We start from the raw sequence: 18,379 nt of genomic DNA, 5'->3' as shown, positions 1-18,379 counted from the left end.
AGCCGTGAAGGTGAAATAAAGTATGTGAGAGCACTAGAACCATCCCTGGCATGTTGTAAACGCTCAACTAATATTTGCTAAAATTATAACTATTTGACGCGAATTTTTTTTTAGGAAAAATGATATACCCCAAACTCAGATGAATCTCATAATCGAGAGGTTATCCCTAAGGGAAGGTCTTGGTGCACCAGAGAAGAAACGTTATTCTGGCATCAAGTGTGGCGCTGCGATGTTAGATGACAGGATGCTTCTGTGGGAATTCGGGCAGAAGCTCTAAGTCACGTCTGCTAGCGATCACGCGGCCTACAAGGCTGTCTTGAAGGATATGATCAGCACCTCAAATTCTTGGAAAGACAACTGTGTGTGGAAAGATGTAAGAAATTAAGAGACAGGGAAAAAAGAAACTTCCTAGCTACAAAACCTTTTACTTTTATAAAACATCTCTTAAAATAATGCAAACACTGAAAGGTCCACATCTCATACCTTTCAGAAGAAAGGCAAGGAACAGGCATGACTTGGATATTACTGAGGGAATCGGCACAAAGCCTGAGGAGATTAAGAGCCGCTGTGAGAAAACCCTGTCTCCAGGCTCACAGCTCCCTCCCCCAGGACACGCCTAGGGAGGCAGTGGCTGCATGTGGTATACCTGGGACAGAAAGGCAGGCAGGAAGGGGTATCAAGGATGCCTCGAGGCGGGAAACGAGCAAACCAGAAGGTCAAGGGTTGCATTTCGTGATCTAGAATATTCTCTACAGGGGAATGATGATCATGAGAGTCCCTTTAAGGCACACTGTAGGTACTGGCTGATTTCTGTGGGCCCGGAATTATCACTTTCATAAAGAGAGGATAAATTATCATTCTTTGTTTTCCCCAATAAATCATTATCTTCAATAGAGCAGTTGAGATGAGGTCTAAGGACTAACAACCACTCTATAAACAAGTTGGATTTATTCTCAATCTTTCCTTTACCTTAGACTTAGAGAGTGCATAAGCTGGGGGCAGGAAGGAACGGCCTCCTTCTACCAGCTCCTCCCCAAAAAAGGAGAGAGAACTTAAGAAACCGTTTTTAAGGCTGGGTGCGGTGGCTCATGCCTATAATCCCAGGACTTTGGGAGGCTGAGGTGGGTAGATCAAGAAGTCAGGAGTTCAAGACCAGCCTGGCCAACATGGTGAAACCCTGTCTCTACTAAAAATACAAAACTTAGCTGGATGCAGTGGCAGGTACCTGTAATCTCAGCTACTTGGGAGGCTGAGGCAGGAGAATCGCTTGAACTCGGCAGTGGGGGGTTGCAGTGAGCTGAGATCACGCCATTGCACTCCAGCCTGCGTGACAGAGCAAGACTCCATCTCAAAAACAAACAAACAAAAAACCGTTTTTAAGCGAATAAGCAAAAAGCAGGAGCTGCAGTACTGCAGTAGGATGCAGTTCTCGTGAGGGCTGTTCCCTCCACTGCCAGAGACAGAGGGCAAGGAAGTGAAGGGAGCAGGGACGCTGCCGCATCCTGTTACTCGGGAGCTGACCAAGAGTTACCAAAGAAAGCCAATGGAAAACACCGTCTAGTTCCGTCACCCGGCAAAACACAAGTGGCCAAGTCACGGCGGGTCAACGTTTAACAGGCGCGCAAACTAAAGCAGCAAGCGGCCGCTTCCATACCTCACTGCTTCCTCATTTCCTTTTGTGGGCAATGCAGCCTGAAATACCCTAAGCCTCACACTTCCCTGCGGCAGCTCAGAAATGAACCTGGCTTCCGTTCCTGCTTGAATGCGCTCTGTCAGCAGGTGTGAGGATCCAGAGTTGGTCAGCGTTAACACTGGGAGTGATGGTCTTTTATCATGTTTTAAAAATCAGGGTAACTCACCAGTTCTCTGTCCTCTTCCCCTATGCAAACACAAATATAGCAATTAGAATACAAAATAATCCAATGCAACTATCAGAGCTCATGAAGAAAAAAATCTTTGCCTCACTGATCCCATTCCCCCCACTCACCTCTAATTACTTCATCTAAGTACACAAAAACCCGTAAAACAGGACTTCCTAAATGGGACGCTGCAACACAAAACATAAGGACATGCTACACGAGAAAGCCGGACAGACACACAAACGTACTCCCAGACCTTGTTTTCACCAACCTTTAAACAGTATGGCTTTAGGGAGATTTTATTTTAAAACATAAATTTCAAAAAAACAAAAAACAAAAAAACCAATGCATTTAAAACATCAGGTTTTGGTGACCAGGGTAGGTAAAGTATTTTTATTATAAATTTCAGGATCTAAAAAATAATTTATTACATTTACTAAGATAAATCTAAGATGACCTTTTTAAACCAAGCACGTGTGTTCCTGCACGGTGATGTCGTACCCTCAGACATGGAAAGTCACAGGTCTGCCCCTCCTGTCGGGCTGGGAACCGCCAGAGGAAAGAAAGTATGCTGATGCTCAACTAGCCTATACTAATTAGGATGATTTTGGTTTATTACCCTGGCATTTGGTCTGTGAAGAATTCAGGTGAAGACGCCGCCATTCCTGAACTCCGAAAGCCAAACCAGAATCTGCAGGGCAGCCTCAGTCTTGGAATTCAAGCTGCTTTTTCCTACTTCTTATTTCAGTGATATTTAGGGCACTCTATACTTAATCAGAGTTATGGTCTAACTGGCTCTGTAAGCCCAAGAATGAAAATCCTTACCACCCAGCAAGAGACCCGTAGAACGGGTCAGCAGTAAGACTGCGGTCACATATTGGAAAACGTATACTAGCCCAGGGTTACAGACAGCGACCATCCAGCAGGAGAGATGCTGCCGCCAAGTCCCACAGTGAGTGGGGGACCACCAGGAAAAGGGCTGAAGACACCTCAGAAGGTCATCCAGGTCATCCTCCTTCCTTGACACAAGACAAATGTGTCTCTCTAGCCAAAGTTACTTGCAATTTCATTCCCAAGTGAGGAGCCCAGGTCTCTCTCATATTATTTTCTCTGTATATATGTTTCAAAGACTCCTAAAGGCATCATTTTTACAAGGTGGAGTTGCAGGAAGCTTTGGGGACTTGACAGGTCTGAGCAAGCCCTCTCCTGTGGGATCTTAGCAGGACCCTGGCGGTGAAGAGGAACGGTACAGTCCCTGAGAGGCAGCTGAGAGGACAGGCGAGCACCCTCACACTCCAGGATGAGGGGCAGGGGGACAGAAAAGGAGTGGCTGCAGAGCCCAGCCTGCTCATCAGGAAGGATGAAACTCTAAGGGGGTTAAGATCTGACTAGTCAGTGGCTGAGGAGCCCATGGCTAAGCTCTCGGCTGGGAAACCCAATTCTTCCCAAGTACACCCTCTCCCTCTAAAGCAGTGGCTCTCAATGGGGGATGATGCTGTCACAGGGGACATTTGGCAATGTCTAGAGACATTTTTGGTTGTCATCTGAGAGTGGGGTGCCCCCGGCATCTAGTGGGTGGAGGCCAGGGATGCTGCTGAACATCCCAGCACACACGGGACAGCCCCGCCACAGAGAATGATCAGAATATCACTAGTGCCAAGGCTGAGAAACCCTGTCCGGGAGGGGGTGCTTTACCCTTAAGATTCTCAATTTAGCATGAGCCAAGGCCCTTGGGATTTATAGTCAGACGAACATGAACGCCCCACCTTAAGCCCTAACATGTGGGTCAATCCACTGCCATGTTGAGAAGTCCCCAGTTATCCCAGTGTGTCCCACAAACGTTCACACAGTTGCTGGCAGTTCAAATTCCAGCCAGTACACCTCAAACCTTACACCCTTCTGTCGTTCTCTTCGGAAAAACCTATTTCTTTCTCAGAGCCAGGGCTACCCCGACGGCCACTGCCAGGATGGCGACGGCAGCGGCCCCTCCGAACAGCAGTATAGACTTGCCCTCCAACAGCGGCATGGGCTTCACCTCGCCGGCGGGGGGCAGCTCTTCCACGGGGCTCTCTTCCCTTTCGCTCGTCTCCTTCTCGCTCAGCAGCATTTCTGTGGGTTCTGGTGTGGGAACCACCTCCTCCACTTCAGTAGCTTCATCTGCTGCTGCTTTCACCTCTTCTTCACCAAGTTCGACAAACAGAGATGTCGCAGGGCTGGACTTCTCAACTGTGAGCACTTCTGTGTCAGGCTCCCTTGCTCCCAGCAAGGAGGTGGCAGTGATGTGTGGCAGCAAGGGAGCTGGGGCTTCAGGAAGTGCCTCTTGCAGCTCCCCTGCTGGCAGGGCCACGGGAGCCCCCGCAGCCTCTTCCACGCCCTCAGGTACTTCTTCCTTCTCCACGTGCACGATGTCGGAATTGGAGGAGTTGTTCTCACTCTTCTCTCCAGCTCCGTTGCTGTCTAAACTTTTCACTTCTTCAGGATCCATTGCAATCTGCTGCCAGGACTCAGGGCCTAGAGACACTGGCAGGCTTTCTGTGTGCCAACTCTGGCTAGCTGACAGTGAGACAGGTAGGCTCTCAGACTGCCAGGAAGTGGTCACAGTTGGAGACTCTGGGGGACTGACTTGTCCAGAGTTGTCGCTGGGCAGGATATAAATGTCATTGCTGTCTTCTGCAGTGATTCCAGGGTACTCCTCCTCCTCTGACTCAAGACTAAACACAGTGCCCTAGAAACCAAGGACAAGAGTCAACAATAAGGAATGCTAACTATTTAAAACATAAACATCCATCTGGAAAACAAATTCTGTCCTAAACTGAAGTTCTAAGAATCAAACACTGTTTAAACCTACATAGTTTCTGAATTGAATGCATTTATTTGTAGGCCAAAGCAGAGGAAGAATTTTTGACAGTCCTCTGAGCAGTTTCCTTGAAACTAAGAAATCAAAAGTTAATTTACATTCAGTATAATTCACATACAGGCTGAAAGCATCCTAATCTAAAAACCTGAAATCTGAAATGCTCCAAAATCTGAGGGTTTTTTTTTGTTTTTTGTTTTTTGTTTTTGAGACAAAGTCTTGCTCTGTCGCCCAGACTGGCGTGCAGTGGTGCAATCTTGGCTCACTGCAACCTCCGCCTCCCAGGTTCAAGAGATTCTCCTGCCTCAGCCTCCCAGGTAGCTGAGATTATAAGAACCCACCACCAGTGATCCACCCATCACAGGCATCCAAAGTGCTGGGATGGCAGGTGTGGGCCACTCTGCCCAGCCCAAAATCTGAAACTTTCTGAGCACTGAAATGACATCACAAGTGGAATATTCCACACTTGACCTCATGTGATGGGTTGCAGGTAAAACAGTAAAAACTTGCTTCATGAACAATTATTTAAAATATTATGTAAAATTACCTTCACTCTATAAGTATAAGGTGCATACAAAAAAAACAAGTAATTTTCATGTTTGGACTTGGGTCCCATCCTCAAGATATCTTATCACATATATGCAAACATTCCAAAATTTAAAAAAGAAAAAAATTAAAATAGAAAACACTTCTGATCCCAAGCACTTTGGATGAGGGATACTCACCCTGTACAGTCAATGCAGTAATTAATGCAAAACAGCAGAGAAAACAAAGGCAAGACCTTGTGCTCTAGAAACTGATCACTTAGTAGGGTATACAAATAATGCTGTGTCATAGTCCACGTGCTATTAAGAGTCCACATGGTAGTGTTGCTTTCCTTAGAAGAAGAAAAAAAGTTCAGATGGGAAAAAGACCCCTTTGGGTAGAGGTCAGAGAAGGCAGGGAGATCACAGAAAGCTTCGTGGAGTAACCAGCATTTATACTGGGCATCTGAAGAATGGGCAGTAAGATTTTGGCAGGTGAAGGGTACAGAGAAGACAATACAGGCAAAAGCAGAGAGGCAGAAAAAAAAGGAATCAGCACATAGCCCTGTTTAATTAATGCAGAGTGCACATGAAGAACAGAAGTTCAGTGAGGACAGGACCATGGAGGAATCTGAATGACAGACAGCTAAGAAATAGGGACTTTTTATGCAACAGGCGACAGTCGCTGACATCTCTGAGGTACAAAATTACAATCAGAGCTTTGCTTTAAAATGCCTCTGACAGCAGAGCCAGAATGGAGAGATGCTGGAGACACAGAGAGACTCTTGCTTCTTTCTTTAGGAAGTCTGAGTGAAAGCAAAAAAGCCCTACAGTGCAGGCCTTATGTCCGCGTCTACTAGTAACAGGCCGCCACCGTATCAGGGCTGTGGTAGGCACAAGGGCTACGAGGAAGAACGGGGCCCATTTTCTGTTCTTGCAGAACTTACTGGCCAGCTGTGAAGACTGACATGTGAAGAACCCACTTCAGTATGATACCGAAAGCTCTAAGACAGGTGTATGCACAAGGGGCTAGGCCGACCCAGAGGGTAAGGTGGGAGAAAAGGACCGGAAGAGAACCAGGGGAACGGAATGTCACGGAGAGGTACAGAACTTGTCATACAAAGGCTAGACAACACTCGTAAAACTGCAGGGAATCTGAATAGAATAAGGAAGACAAGTTAATTTCTATTTCACTTTACAATTACGTTTGCTATTCATCTGAAGTAGAATAATTTCATTCTTCAACCAAGACCAAAAACTTTCTACAGGCATCAGGGATCTAATATAAATCAGAATCTATAAAAAAATCAGAAGCCCCACAAAAAAGAAAACAAGAAATACAAACCACACGACCATGATGTCGGCATCATACTGCACCCCATCCTAACTCAACCCTTGCTCCAGCCACTTCAGAGGCCCTGGTAAGCACCAAGAGTAAACAGGGGGGTAAAATAATACAATACCACACCAAATTCGCAGTCAGTAACAGCTGGCACGAATCCCAGCTCCAACTGTGTACCAGCTGGGCAAGTTTGGTACCTTGCTTAAACTTTTAGACTTTAATGTCTTCACAAATAAAATGGGGATGACTGACTAGATAAGACCGTTTTTTGTTTCATTTATTTTTAGAGTTGGGGTCTTGCTCTGTCACCAGGCTGAAGTGTGGCAGGATCAGAGCTCACTGCAGCCTCCACCTTCTGGCCCCAAGGGATCCTCCCGCCTCAGCCTCCTGGGTAGCTGGGAATAAAAGTGTGGGCCACTGTACTCAGCTAAGGTTTTTATTTTTTGTAGAGATGAGTCTCTCTATGTTGCCCAGGCTGGTCTCAAACTCCTGGCTTCGGGAAATTCTCCCACCTTGGTGTCCTAAAGTGCTAAGATTATAGGTACGAGCTACCATGCCTGACCCCGAGTTGGTTTTTAAAATGAGGTATAGTATTTATAGTGCTTTGATTAGTACCTTGTACATAGGAAGTAATCAGTAAGTTATGCCATTTCTTCACTTGTTTGTCATTTTAATCGTTGTTTTTGGTGGTATGGTAGTAGGACAGAGCTCTTCTAAAATACCAAATGGATGGGACAATAAGAAAGTGAAAACAATACCCTTCCTTGGCTAAAGAAGGTAATTTACAAACGTTTCCTTCCTCCTCCATCTCTTCTAAGTAGAGATAACACAAAACTGGAAAGTAAAATCTATCCTTAAAAATTACAATACTGGACCGGGCGCGGTGGCTCACGCCTGTAATCCCAGCACTTTGGGAGGCTGAGGTGGGCGGATCATGAGGTCAAGAGATCGAGACCATCCTGGCCTACATGGTGAATCCTCGTCTCTACTAAAAATACAAAAATTAGCTGGGCGTGGTGGCATGCACCTGTAATCCCAGCTACTTGGGAGGCTGAGGCAGGAGAATCACTCGAACCTGGGAGGTAGAGGCTGCAAGTGAGCCGAGATCACACAACTACACTCCAGCCTGGTGACAGAGTGAGACTCGGTCTCCCCCCCAAAAAAACTAAAATACTGTAGTATACAATTGGAGGGGCCATTGGCTTGTAAGAGAGAGAGGGCTTCTAGGCCTCCAAGCTTTGGAGGATGACAGCTGACTCCAGCCTCAGGGTAAGGACCACTGGAATGGTCTGGAAGAGGATGCATTCCGGAGGGGAGACAGACAGACAGACAGACAGACAGACAGACAGACAGACAGACACACACACACACACACACACACACACACACACACACACACACACACTGTGGTGGGGAGGGGGCAAAGGAGAGGGAGGGAGAGAGAGAGACAAAGAGACAGAGACAGAGGCAGGGTTTAGTTCAGCTAAGTAAGAAAAGACATGGAGATCCTAACCAGAAGCTGTCATCAGGCCTCAAGCATATACGTATGTCAAGGATTTTCATTAGCATCATTTTTAATACAGAAGGATTTCAAATAGTCTTCAATACCCTCAGTAAAGTTTAAAAATACATATGGTTCATCTAAACTAACTACTATTAAAAAAGAAATAAGGCCGGGCACGGTGGCTCAAGCCTGTAATCCCAGCACTTTGGGAGGCCGAGACAGGTGGATCACGAGGTCAAGAGATCGAGACCATCCTGGTCAACATGGTGAAACCTCGTCTCTACTAAAAATACTAAAAATGAGCTGGGTATGGCGGCGCGTGCCTGTAATCCCAGCTGCTCAGGAGGCTGAGGCAGGAGAATTGCTTGAACCCAGGAGGCGGAGGCTGCGGTGAGCCGAGGTCGCGCCATTGCACTCCAGCCTGGGTAACAAGAGCGAGACTCCGCCTCAAAAAAAAAAAATTTCTTACGCTTATTTATTGTTTGTTTGTTTGTTTGTTTCCTTTTTGTGGAGAACAGGGTCTCGCTATATTGCCGAGGCAGGTCTCGAACTCCTGGGCTCAAACTATCCTCCCGCCTCTGGCTCCCTAAGAGCTGGGATTACAGGCGTGAGCCACAGCACCCGGCTAAATTAAACTTGTTTAAAAATTATCTGGGTGTGGTGATGTACACCTGTAGTCCCAGCTACTCAGGAGGCTGAGGTGGGAGAATGACCCGTGCCTGGGAGGTCGAGGTGACACTGAGCCGTGACCATGCCACTGCACTGCAGCCTGAAGAACAGAACAAGACCCAGTCCATAAATAAATAAATAAAAGAAAACGCACCATTTCTATGTGTACCATTCAGTGGATTTTAGTATATTCAGTGTGCCACCAAACCGGAATTACCAGAACATTTCCATCATCCCAAAAACACACCCTTTGGTAACCACTGACCATTCTCCCCCTTTTCATCCTCTGGCAATCACTCATCTACGTTCTGTCTCTGCACTGCCTGTTCTGAGAAGTCTGCATGCTGGCTGCTTTCCCTCAGCGTCATGGTTTCAAGGCTCACCCATGCTGTACTATGTGTCAGCACTTCATTCTTCTTCATGGCTGAGAGTCAGATTTCATTGTATGTAGAAGGCACACTTCACTTATTAACTAATTAGCTGGTGAATATTTGGGTTGATTCTACCTTTTAGAATAGTGTGGTGATAATGTCCATGTTTGGACATTTGTTTGAATGCTTTTCAGTTATTTTGAATACAGTAGGAGTAAAACTGCCAGGTCACAGGGTAATTTTACGTCAAACTATTTCCCAAAAAACGTAAAAAAATATTTCCAAATATTTTTGGAATTCCAAAACATTTCTGAAAGTAACATCTTTTCATGTCTAACTGGTGATTTGTGTATTTTCTTTAGAATGATGTCTATTCAAATCTTTTGCCCATTTTTAAATGGAGTTGTCTCATATTGGATTGTGAGAATTTTTAATTCCTTTTTTTTTTTGAGACAGAGCTTTGCTCTGTCACCCAGTCTGGAGTGCGCAGTGCCTCAGCCTCCCGGCTTCAGGCGATTCTCCTGCCTCTGCCTCCCAAACAGCTGGGATTATAGGTGTGCACCACCACACGTGGCTAACTGTTATGTTTTTGTAGATACGGGGTTTCACCATGTTGCCCAGGCTGGTCTTGAACTCCTGACCTCAAGTGATCCACCTGCCTTGGCCTCCGAAAGTTCTGGGATTACAAGCGTGAGCCACTGTGCCTGGCTGGGTTTTTATTCTTAGATAAGACTGCTACAAAATTAGATACTGAAATAATTGCAAGGTGCTTGTCATTAGGTTGAGACTAAAGGAAACGGCAATAAACAAGGTGTCCTGAAAAGCAGTTCTATGCGAGGGACTAGTGGTCTATGCTAATTAGTAATTTTTAAAATTCTTTAAAAAGACCTCTGCCATTAGTGCCATTCCTCATATGGATTCCTTACCCAGACTTCAAATCTCACATGACTACAACATTTCTGGGACCGTCATCAATAATGAATACTAACAAAGAGTACCTCACAACCAAATGCAGTACACAAAGACAAGATTATATACCCATCAACTGCAAAGCTCATGCAATACAGCCAGCGAGAAGAGATGCTCGTCCTACTGAAGACTATAAGCTACAAACACTAACTCCACATCACTTCTCTTACCTCATACCTAATATTTTAGCTAGCATCATCATCTCATCATCTTCCCCTCCCTTTATTTAATCATTACGTACTAAATACATCTCGGCCGGCCGCGGTGGCTAACGCCTGTAATCCCAGCACTTTGGGAGGCTGAAGCAGGTGGATCACCGGAGGTCAGGAGTTTGAGATCATCCTGACCAACATGGAGAAACCTCATCTCTACTAAAAATACAAAATTAGCCAGGTATGGTGGCACATGCCTGTAATGCCAGCTACTTGGGAGGCTGAGGCAGGAGAATCGCTTCAACTCGGCAGGCGCAAGTTGTGGTGAGCCAAGATCGTGCCATTGCACTCCAGCCTGGGCAACAAGAACGAATCTCCATCTCAAAAAAAAAAAAAAAAAAAACCACTGAAAGAGAAAACCAGCAGATCAAGATGAGCAACACAGTCCAGGTAGCAGGAAAAGCATAAACAAAAACATGTTTAGGAATATCATCCTATATGCCGACCACTGGCTCTTCCGTACGGCAGAGCATAGGACAGGGAGTGAAGGAAGATGAAGCTCAAGCTACAGAAGGAGGACAAATGAGGCCAATGCACGAGAAGTAAAATATCAATACCTTTCTTGATATAAAACATTGCCTCTATCTCATAAGGGATGCATGTTCCCCCCTGAGCCTTTCTGAGACATGAATTCAAGACCCTGTCCCAGAATATGGCTCCTCTTATACACCATCAATTACTCAGAGCAGAAAAGACGAATCTAAGGTGCCATCTGGCCACGACATAAAGGCTCATTTTGAATATTACAAAATCAAGTAGTTCTACATCCTAAGTCCATTTCTAATTTTCTGACTCCTGCAGTTAAAAAGCAAGATGGCACAGTCATACAATATTTAGAATGATACATCATCCCTTCTTGAGCACATCAATGTTTTCCTAGGAAACCAAATATAAATTATTGAAAGGCTACAGCACAGTGAAGAGCATTAGAGGAGGTACAGTCAATCTTTCTCCTCCATTACCAGGGCCATCACTTAACGCAAATCTCTCTGTAATCGTGTACTACGTGCTCCCTCTGTGATGGGAGGGGAGGCTTATCCTGGCAAGGTTACTCACTGTGCCCTATAAATGCCATACTCAGTTCCCAAGCCCTGTGTCCTTATTCATATAGGTGCCGATGTTAACATTTTAGGGGAGCAGAAGAGGTTTTGCAAGTATGATGAAAGGTATTAAGACCTCACTCCCTTAAAACTGTACTTTCATACAAAGCAGCATAGCATTTTAGGGGAAATTTCAGACTCCCAGAAGCGTATCTATAGGTCCCAATTTAAGACCCCGATCTGGCTCCATCAGGGTCTGACATAAATTCCACTGGATCCAATCTTCCTCTCATTTCTCCTGAACTCCTAGACGGCACTCAGTCCGGGCCACAAAAAGAATCACCATACTGTCTATTTCGTACCATACTTCTCGGTGATTTTTTCCCATCTATCAGTCATCTCCTCAACAACGTTATCAATACTTCAAGGCGGAAAACCTGTTTTTAACGTCTTTGATATCCCCCAGGTAATGCCTAACATATGCTGAGCTTAGATGACAGGGAAGTTGGTCCTATCTTTGAAATAAAAGCTCTAAACACCAAGTACTGTTAGGTACAGCTCTTTATTCATCTCTGTGTTCCCACACCTCTAAACTGCACCTGTGTCTTTGCTATCCAAGGTCACACAGCATTGGTGCTAAAGACAATTCCAACTCCCAAACAGTATGAGTCAAGTCACGCTGTCGGATCAAGCCAAAAAATCCCGAGTGCTCTCCCAATTCTGCGCATCTGAATCCTTACTGTTGCTTCTAAACTCACAGGATTTATCTGTTGTTCCTCGCTATAAAACACACAGATAATAGTGTCGATCTGCCTTGTATTTTTAACGATAAGCTCCTGGAGACTAAGGATATATTTTTATAATATTTTTGTTGTACTGGTTTCTTTTCTCAGCCCCACTCTTCCCAAGTGCCTTTTAAGATTCAATACAAACTGTATTAATATAATTAAATGTTATATTACAGTTCTAGTCACATAGGCTGGCTACAGTGGCTGACACCTGTAATCCCGGCACTTTGGGAGGCCGAGTTGGGTAGATTGTTTAAGCCCAGGAGTTCAAGACTAGCCTGGGTGACAAACACACACACACCTCTCTCTCTCTCTCTGTGTTGAGAGAGAGAGAGAGAGAGACACAGAGAGAGAGACAGAGAGAGAGGCTGGCCTAGTTCTTGAACTGGGAGCCTTTTCCACTGAATGAAGAGCTGTCACTTCTCTTTCTGCATCTTTGCTACTTTGGAATCACCCACCCACACAGATGAAACATTTTCTTTTCCCTTATGATTTTTAGTAGAGACAAGGTCTTGCTATGTTGCCCAGGCTGGTCTCAAATTTCTGGGCTCTAGTGGTCCTCCCAAAGTGCTGGGATTGCAGGCATGAGCCACCACTCCCGGCCATAACATCCTTTATGGGCAATAGAACGTGTACCATAACCTGCTGTTCTAGACCTGCAAGTCTCTCTGAAGAGGAAATACAGGTTTTCCAACTTCTACTATAAGCAAAGAAGAAAGACAGTCAGTGGAGTCCTGAACAGGACTGAATAATCTCAGAACATAACCAAAGCTTAGTTTAGGATACATCATAAATGGTTCCAACACACAAAATTCCACACATAATAAACACCTTTCTACATTCTAGTAGAGGCCTTTTGTTACTCTGAGTCATGGTTTCCCCAGGCTACCTAAGCTGATCTAACGAATCCTTGCTGCTTTTCAACAAAAGTGCTTTACTTCCTTCAAGACGTGACCATATTTCTTTACAGAAGCCTTTCCAGTTTAAGCCCTACTTTACTTCACAACTACCAGTTCTTTTTTTTTTTTTTGAGACGGAGTTTCGCTCTTGTTACCCAGGCTGGAGTGCAGTGGCGCGATCTCGGCTCACCGCAACCTCCGCCTCCTGGGTTCAGGCAATTCTCCTGCCTCAGCCTCCTGAGTTGCTGGGATTGCAGGCACGTGCCACCATGCCCAGCTAATTTTTTGTATTTTTAGTAGAGACGGGGTTTCACCATGTTGACCAGGATGGTCTCGATCTCTTGACCTCGTGATCCACCCGCCTCGGCCTCCCAAAGTGCTGGGATGACAGGCTTGAGCCACCGCGCCCGGTTTGTTTCTTTTTTTGGAGACAGAGTCTTGCTCTGTTATCCAGGCTGGAGTGCAGTGGCACGATCTTGGCTCCTGCAACCTCTACCTCCTGTGTTCAAGCTATTCTCCTGCCTCAGCCTCCTGAGTAGCTGGGATTAAAGGCGTGCACCACCACACCTAGCTAATTTTTAAAAAATATTTTTGGGGCTGGGCATGGTGGCTCACGCTTGCAATCCCAGCACGTTGGGAGGCTGAGGCAGGTGGGTCACCTGAGGTCAGGAGTTCAAGACCAGCCTGGCCAACGTGGCGAAACCCCATCTCTACTAAAAATACAAAAATTAGCCAGGTGTGGTGGCTTGTGCCTATAATCCCAGCTACTAGGGGCTGCTGAGGCAGGAAGATTGCTTGAACCTGGGAGGCAGAGGTTGCAGTGAGCTGAGATCGTGCCACTGCACTCCAGCCTGGGCAAGAGAGCGAGGCTCCATCTCGAAAAAAAAATTTTTTTTTTCTTTTTTAGAGATGGGGTTTCACCATGGTGTTGGCCAGTCTGGTCTTGAATATCTGATCTCAAGTGATTCGCCCGTCTTGGCCTCCCAAAGTGTTGGGTACAGGCGTGAGCCACTGAGCCTGGCCCATTTTTTTCCTTTGTATAGACCAGGCGTCCCCAAACTACGGCCCGCGGGCCGCATGCGGCCCCCTGAGGCCATTTATCTGGCCCCCCACCGCACTTCAGGAAGGGGCACGTCTTTCACTGGTGGTCAGTGAGAGGAGCACAGTATGTGGCAGCCCTCCAATGGTCTGAGGGACAGTGAACTGGTCCCCTGTGTAAAAAGTTTGGGGACGCCTGGTATAGACAGTCCCAATTTATTATGGTTCCACTTACAATACTTTGACTTTATCACGCATTTTCAACTTGTAATAGTTTTTTTTTTAAGTCGGGGTTTCACCATGTTGGTTAGGCTGGTCTTGAACTTCCGACCTCAGGTGATCCACCCACCTTGGCCTCCAAAGTGCTTGGAATCCCATCACGCCCGGCCTCAACTTGTAATACTTTCAACTTGTGATGGGTTTATTGGAATGTGCACCCATCATAAATCAGTGGGCTCTATATTCTACAGTATCTACTAAATAACTGTACTTTACCATGTCTTTCTGGATATTTATTTAGTCTGAGGAACTAAACAGTTGGCTCTTTTATGTTTAGGGTATGTTTAATAATTACATAATTAGCAATCTAATAAATTCATAGTCACACCCTTATGTTGAAGAGAGAAATGTAAGATAATTATAATCTCTGTTTTAAGAGTCTATAATCCAGTTGGGGAGATTATATAACATGGAGGTCCTCAAACTTTGCTGCCTAGAAGCACATTACAACGCGTAACAATTAAATTAGAATCCTTAATAAAGATAGGACCCAGGCATTCTATCTGGTTAATGCAAAAGTATGTAATTCTGCTGTAATCAATTCACTCTTATTCTCTTTTTTTTTTTTTTTTGAGACGGAGTTTCACTCTTGTTACCCAGGCTGGAGTGCAATGGCGCGATCTCGGCTCACCGCAACCTCCGCCTCCTGGGTTCAGGCAATTCTCCTGCCTCAGCCTCCTGAGTAGCTGGGATTACAGGCATGCGCCACCATGCCCAGCTAATTTTTTTGTATTTTTAGTAGAGACGGGGTTTCACCATGTTGACCAGGATGGTCTCGATCTCTTGACCTCGTGATCCACCCGCCTCGGCCTCCCAAAGTGCTGGGATTATAGGCGTGAGCCACCGCGCCCGGCCAATTCAACCTTATTCTTAGTCTCTCTCACACCTGAAGCCTCTGGCACAATGAACAGGCAGAGCTAAGATGATTCAGACATTTCAGTTAACTGTAAGGTAAATCACTTCATCCACTAAATATTTACAATCACTTCAGTAATATCGCAAACTTTGCTGATTCTTGGTAAGTCACCAATAACAAAGAATGACAGTAGGCAACATGAATGAAAAATGGCTACTATTTACTCAGGGAACCATTTCTATAACCTTCTTGAAAGACTGGAGGTCCAAGATGCAGGACAACACACTCACAAAGCCCTATCAACAGTTAAAGCTAAATTTTCCCAAAAAGTTGCATTTAGCTATCATTTTGCCAGAACATAATCCGAATGAGTCACGCAGATCCTCTAACATCTGTCACTAAGGAATTACTGTGTCACATAATTTATATACCCCAAGGCTTATCTGTTTATTAATTCATCTCTTCAAAAACCTCCATTTTGTGAAGAGATCAGAAAGACAGGCTCACGTGCAGAATAATTTTACAAGGAAAAAGAACAGGGTAGTTCAAGGCAGCACCAAGTCCCCATTTGTCCCTCAGTAACTGCAGTGCACTCGTGTTACTCATCTGCTCTTTCCAACCTACAAATGAGAAACTAATACTAGGGCTTAGCAGCTGTGTAATCCTCCATCCTCAAATCTCTGCAATGTGGCTAACAGGAAAGTCATGAGGCACTGGAGAGGATTAAACTTTTTTCATTATTGAAACTACCAACATTTTAAAACTGGGCTAAGTCTTTTTGTTAAGCGAAGAACAAGTTGGGAAAGTTAATATACAATACCGAGGAAATCTGTCACAGTCTAACCACGAGAAGCAGCAAGATAATCCAATTTTATCAAATAATTTGCATTTCAGAGTTATGAAAAATGGTCAAAGAACATCAGTTACTACTAGCGGCTTAAAACAGTGTACTCTTCTTAGTCTTTCATTTACATTACAAATTTTTTACACACACACACACACACAAAACCCTCAAGAAACTTTATTAAACTCCTACCTCCAATCTTGAGTTATTTAGAGACAAGGAATCTTGGAATCACCTCTGCTCTCACTTTCTATTCATATGCTACAAGTTCTGTAATCTGTTTTCACGCCATGTCAAAAGACGCAGCCTTACAATTCCACAGCTCTTCAAACAGAAGGGTTACCCAGTGGTCACAGAGGTCTCAAGTGACCACTGATAGGAAGTCTCAGCAGGTTACTTATCTGCTCTTCTAAAAACAGAACCTCTAAAAGCAATAACCGATTAAATAAGCAAAAACAAACCAAGAGCCATCACGAGAACACCAAGAATTTTAGTTCTCAGAAAACAGAGCTTTAGGGCTCTAAGCCAAGTAAGTGAAATGGAAATTTCAGAAGTTCCATCGTGGCTGGGCATGTTAGCACTTTGGGAGGCCGAGACAGGTGGACTGCTTGAGCCCAGGATTTTGTGACCAGCCTCGGCAGCATGGCAAAACCGCATCTCTACAAAAAAAATACAATAGGTGGGCATGGTAGTGCACGCCTGTGGTCCCAACTACCCAAGAGGCTGAGGTGGGAGGATCATCTGAACACAGCAGGTAAAGGCTGCAGTGAGTCATGACTGTGCCCTGCACTCTAGCCTGGCCAACAGAGTGGGACCCTGTCTTAAACGAAAAATGTCCATCATGAAGAAATAAGAGAAAAGTCAACAAACTGAGAATTTCAAGTAAAGTATCTCTTCCCTTTACTATTATCTTTTAATGAGGGTCTCAATCTGCCACCCAGTGGCTAGGGTGCAGTGGCATAATAACAACTCACTGCAGCCTCAAAATCCTGGGCTCAGTAGATCCTCCCACCTCAGCCTCTGGAGTTGCTGGGATTACAGCCATGAACCACCAGGCCACCATGCCTGGCTTTTCGCTTATTTTTAACAGCTCAAAGCTAACAAAAGATTGAAGAATGTTCGTTGTTCCACACCTAGAGGACCCTTCATCTCATTTAAGACATTAGATCAAGTTTGTCTGATCACAACTTTGGCGTTTTGTTGAAAAGTCAATTCAGATTTATTTATTTTTTTATTTTTGTTTACTTTTTTTGAGACAGAGTCTTGCTCTGTCACCTAGGCTGGAGTGCAGTGATGTGATAGCTCACTGCAACCTCCGCCTCCCAAGTTCAAGCAATTCTCCTGCCTCAGCCTCCGGGTAGCTGAGATTACAGGTGTGCACCACCACATTCAGCTAATTTTTACAATTTTTAGTAGAGACAGGGTTTTACCATATTGCCCAGGCTGGTCTTGAAGTCCTGACCTCAAATGATCTGCCTGCCTCGGCCCCCAAAGTGCTGGGATTACAGGCAAGAGCCACCACACCCAGCCAATTCAGATTAAATAGCTTTATATAGCTTGCTGTCATGGCCTCCCTACCTTACAATATATTTCCGTATTTAGGACATGTGACATTTTGATAAAGATTCACTGAACATTCTGTGCTCTTATGTAAGAAGTCTTAAAGAAAGAAGAGATTACTAGGCCGGGCACGGTGGCTCAAGCCTGTTATCCCAGCACTTTGGGAGGCTGAGGCGGGTGGATCACGAGGTCAAGAGATCGAGACCATCCTGGTCAACAGGGTGAAACCCCCGTCCCTACTAAAAATACAAAAAGTTAGCTGGGTATGGTGGCACGTGCCTGTAATCCCAGCTACTCGGGAGGCTGAGGCAGGAGAATTGCCTGAACCCAGGAGGCGGAGGTTGCGGTGAGCCGAGATCGCGCCATTGCACTCCAGCCTGGGTAACAAGAGCGAGACTCCGTCTCAAAAAAAAAAAAAAAAAAAAAAAAAGAAAAAGAAGAGATTACTACTGAAACTTTTACTCCTGGGTACCAATTCACATGAAACAAAAATATAAAAATAGCAGCCTCTTTTATTTTTCTCAAGACAAGGTCTTCCTCTGTTACCCAGGCTGGAGGGCAGTGGCATCATCTTGGCTGACTGCAGCCTTGACTTCCTAGGCTCAGGTGATCCTCCAGCCTCAGCCTCCCGAGTAACTGGGGCCACAGACGGAAATAATGAAAATTATTTGAAAGTTATAAATAATGAAAAAATAATTTTCATTATTTTTGCAGAGACGGAGTCTCGCTCACCACGTTGCCCAGGATGGCCTTGAGCCCCTGGGCTTGAGC

General features: G+C 45.1%; 1 protein-coding gene across 9 annotated transcripts in view; it reads right to left on the bottom strand.

Moving 5' to 3' along the window:
* Positions 1–2,809: 2,809 nt before the first annotated feature.
* BCL2L13 (BCL2 like 13) overlaps positions 2,810–18,379 on the bottom strand; it is a 78,449-nt gene continuing 62,879 nt past the window's right edge. For 7 of the 9 annotated variants that reach the window (XM_003942696.4, XM_074391051.1, XM_074391052.1 and 4 more), the window contains one exon: positions 2,810–4,584. In XM_003942696.4, the coding sequence (XP_003942745.3) occupies positions 3,781–4,584 (804 nt within the window). In that variant the 3' untranslated portion in view covers positions 2,810–3,780. The remainder of the gene's footprint in view (positions 4,585–18,379) is intronic. The other 2 variants (XM_074391055.1, XM_074391056.1) reach the window with 2 other exon arrangements.

Source organism: Saimiri boliviensis, chromosome 21, assembly GCF_048565385.1.
Source record: "Saimiri boliviensis isolate mSaiBol1 chromosome 21, mSaiBol1.pri, whole genome shotgun sequence".
Classification (NCBI taxonomy): Eukaryota; Metazoa; Chordata; class Mammalia; order Primates; family Cebidae; genus Saimiri; species Saimiri boliviensis.
Note: the sequence above shows the minus strand (reverse complement) of the source record. Positions and strands in the feature narration are given on the sequence as shown.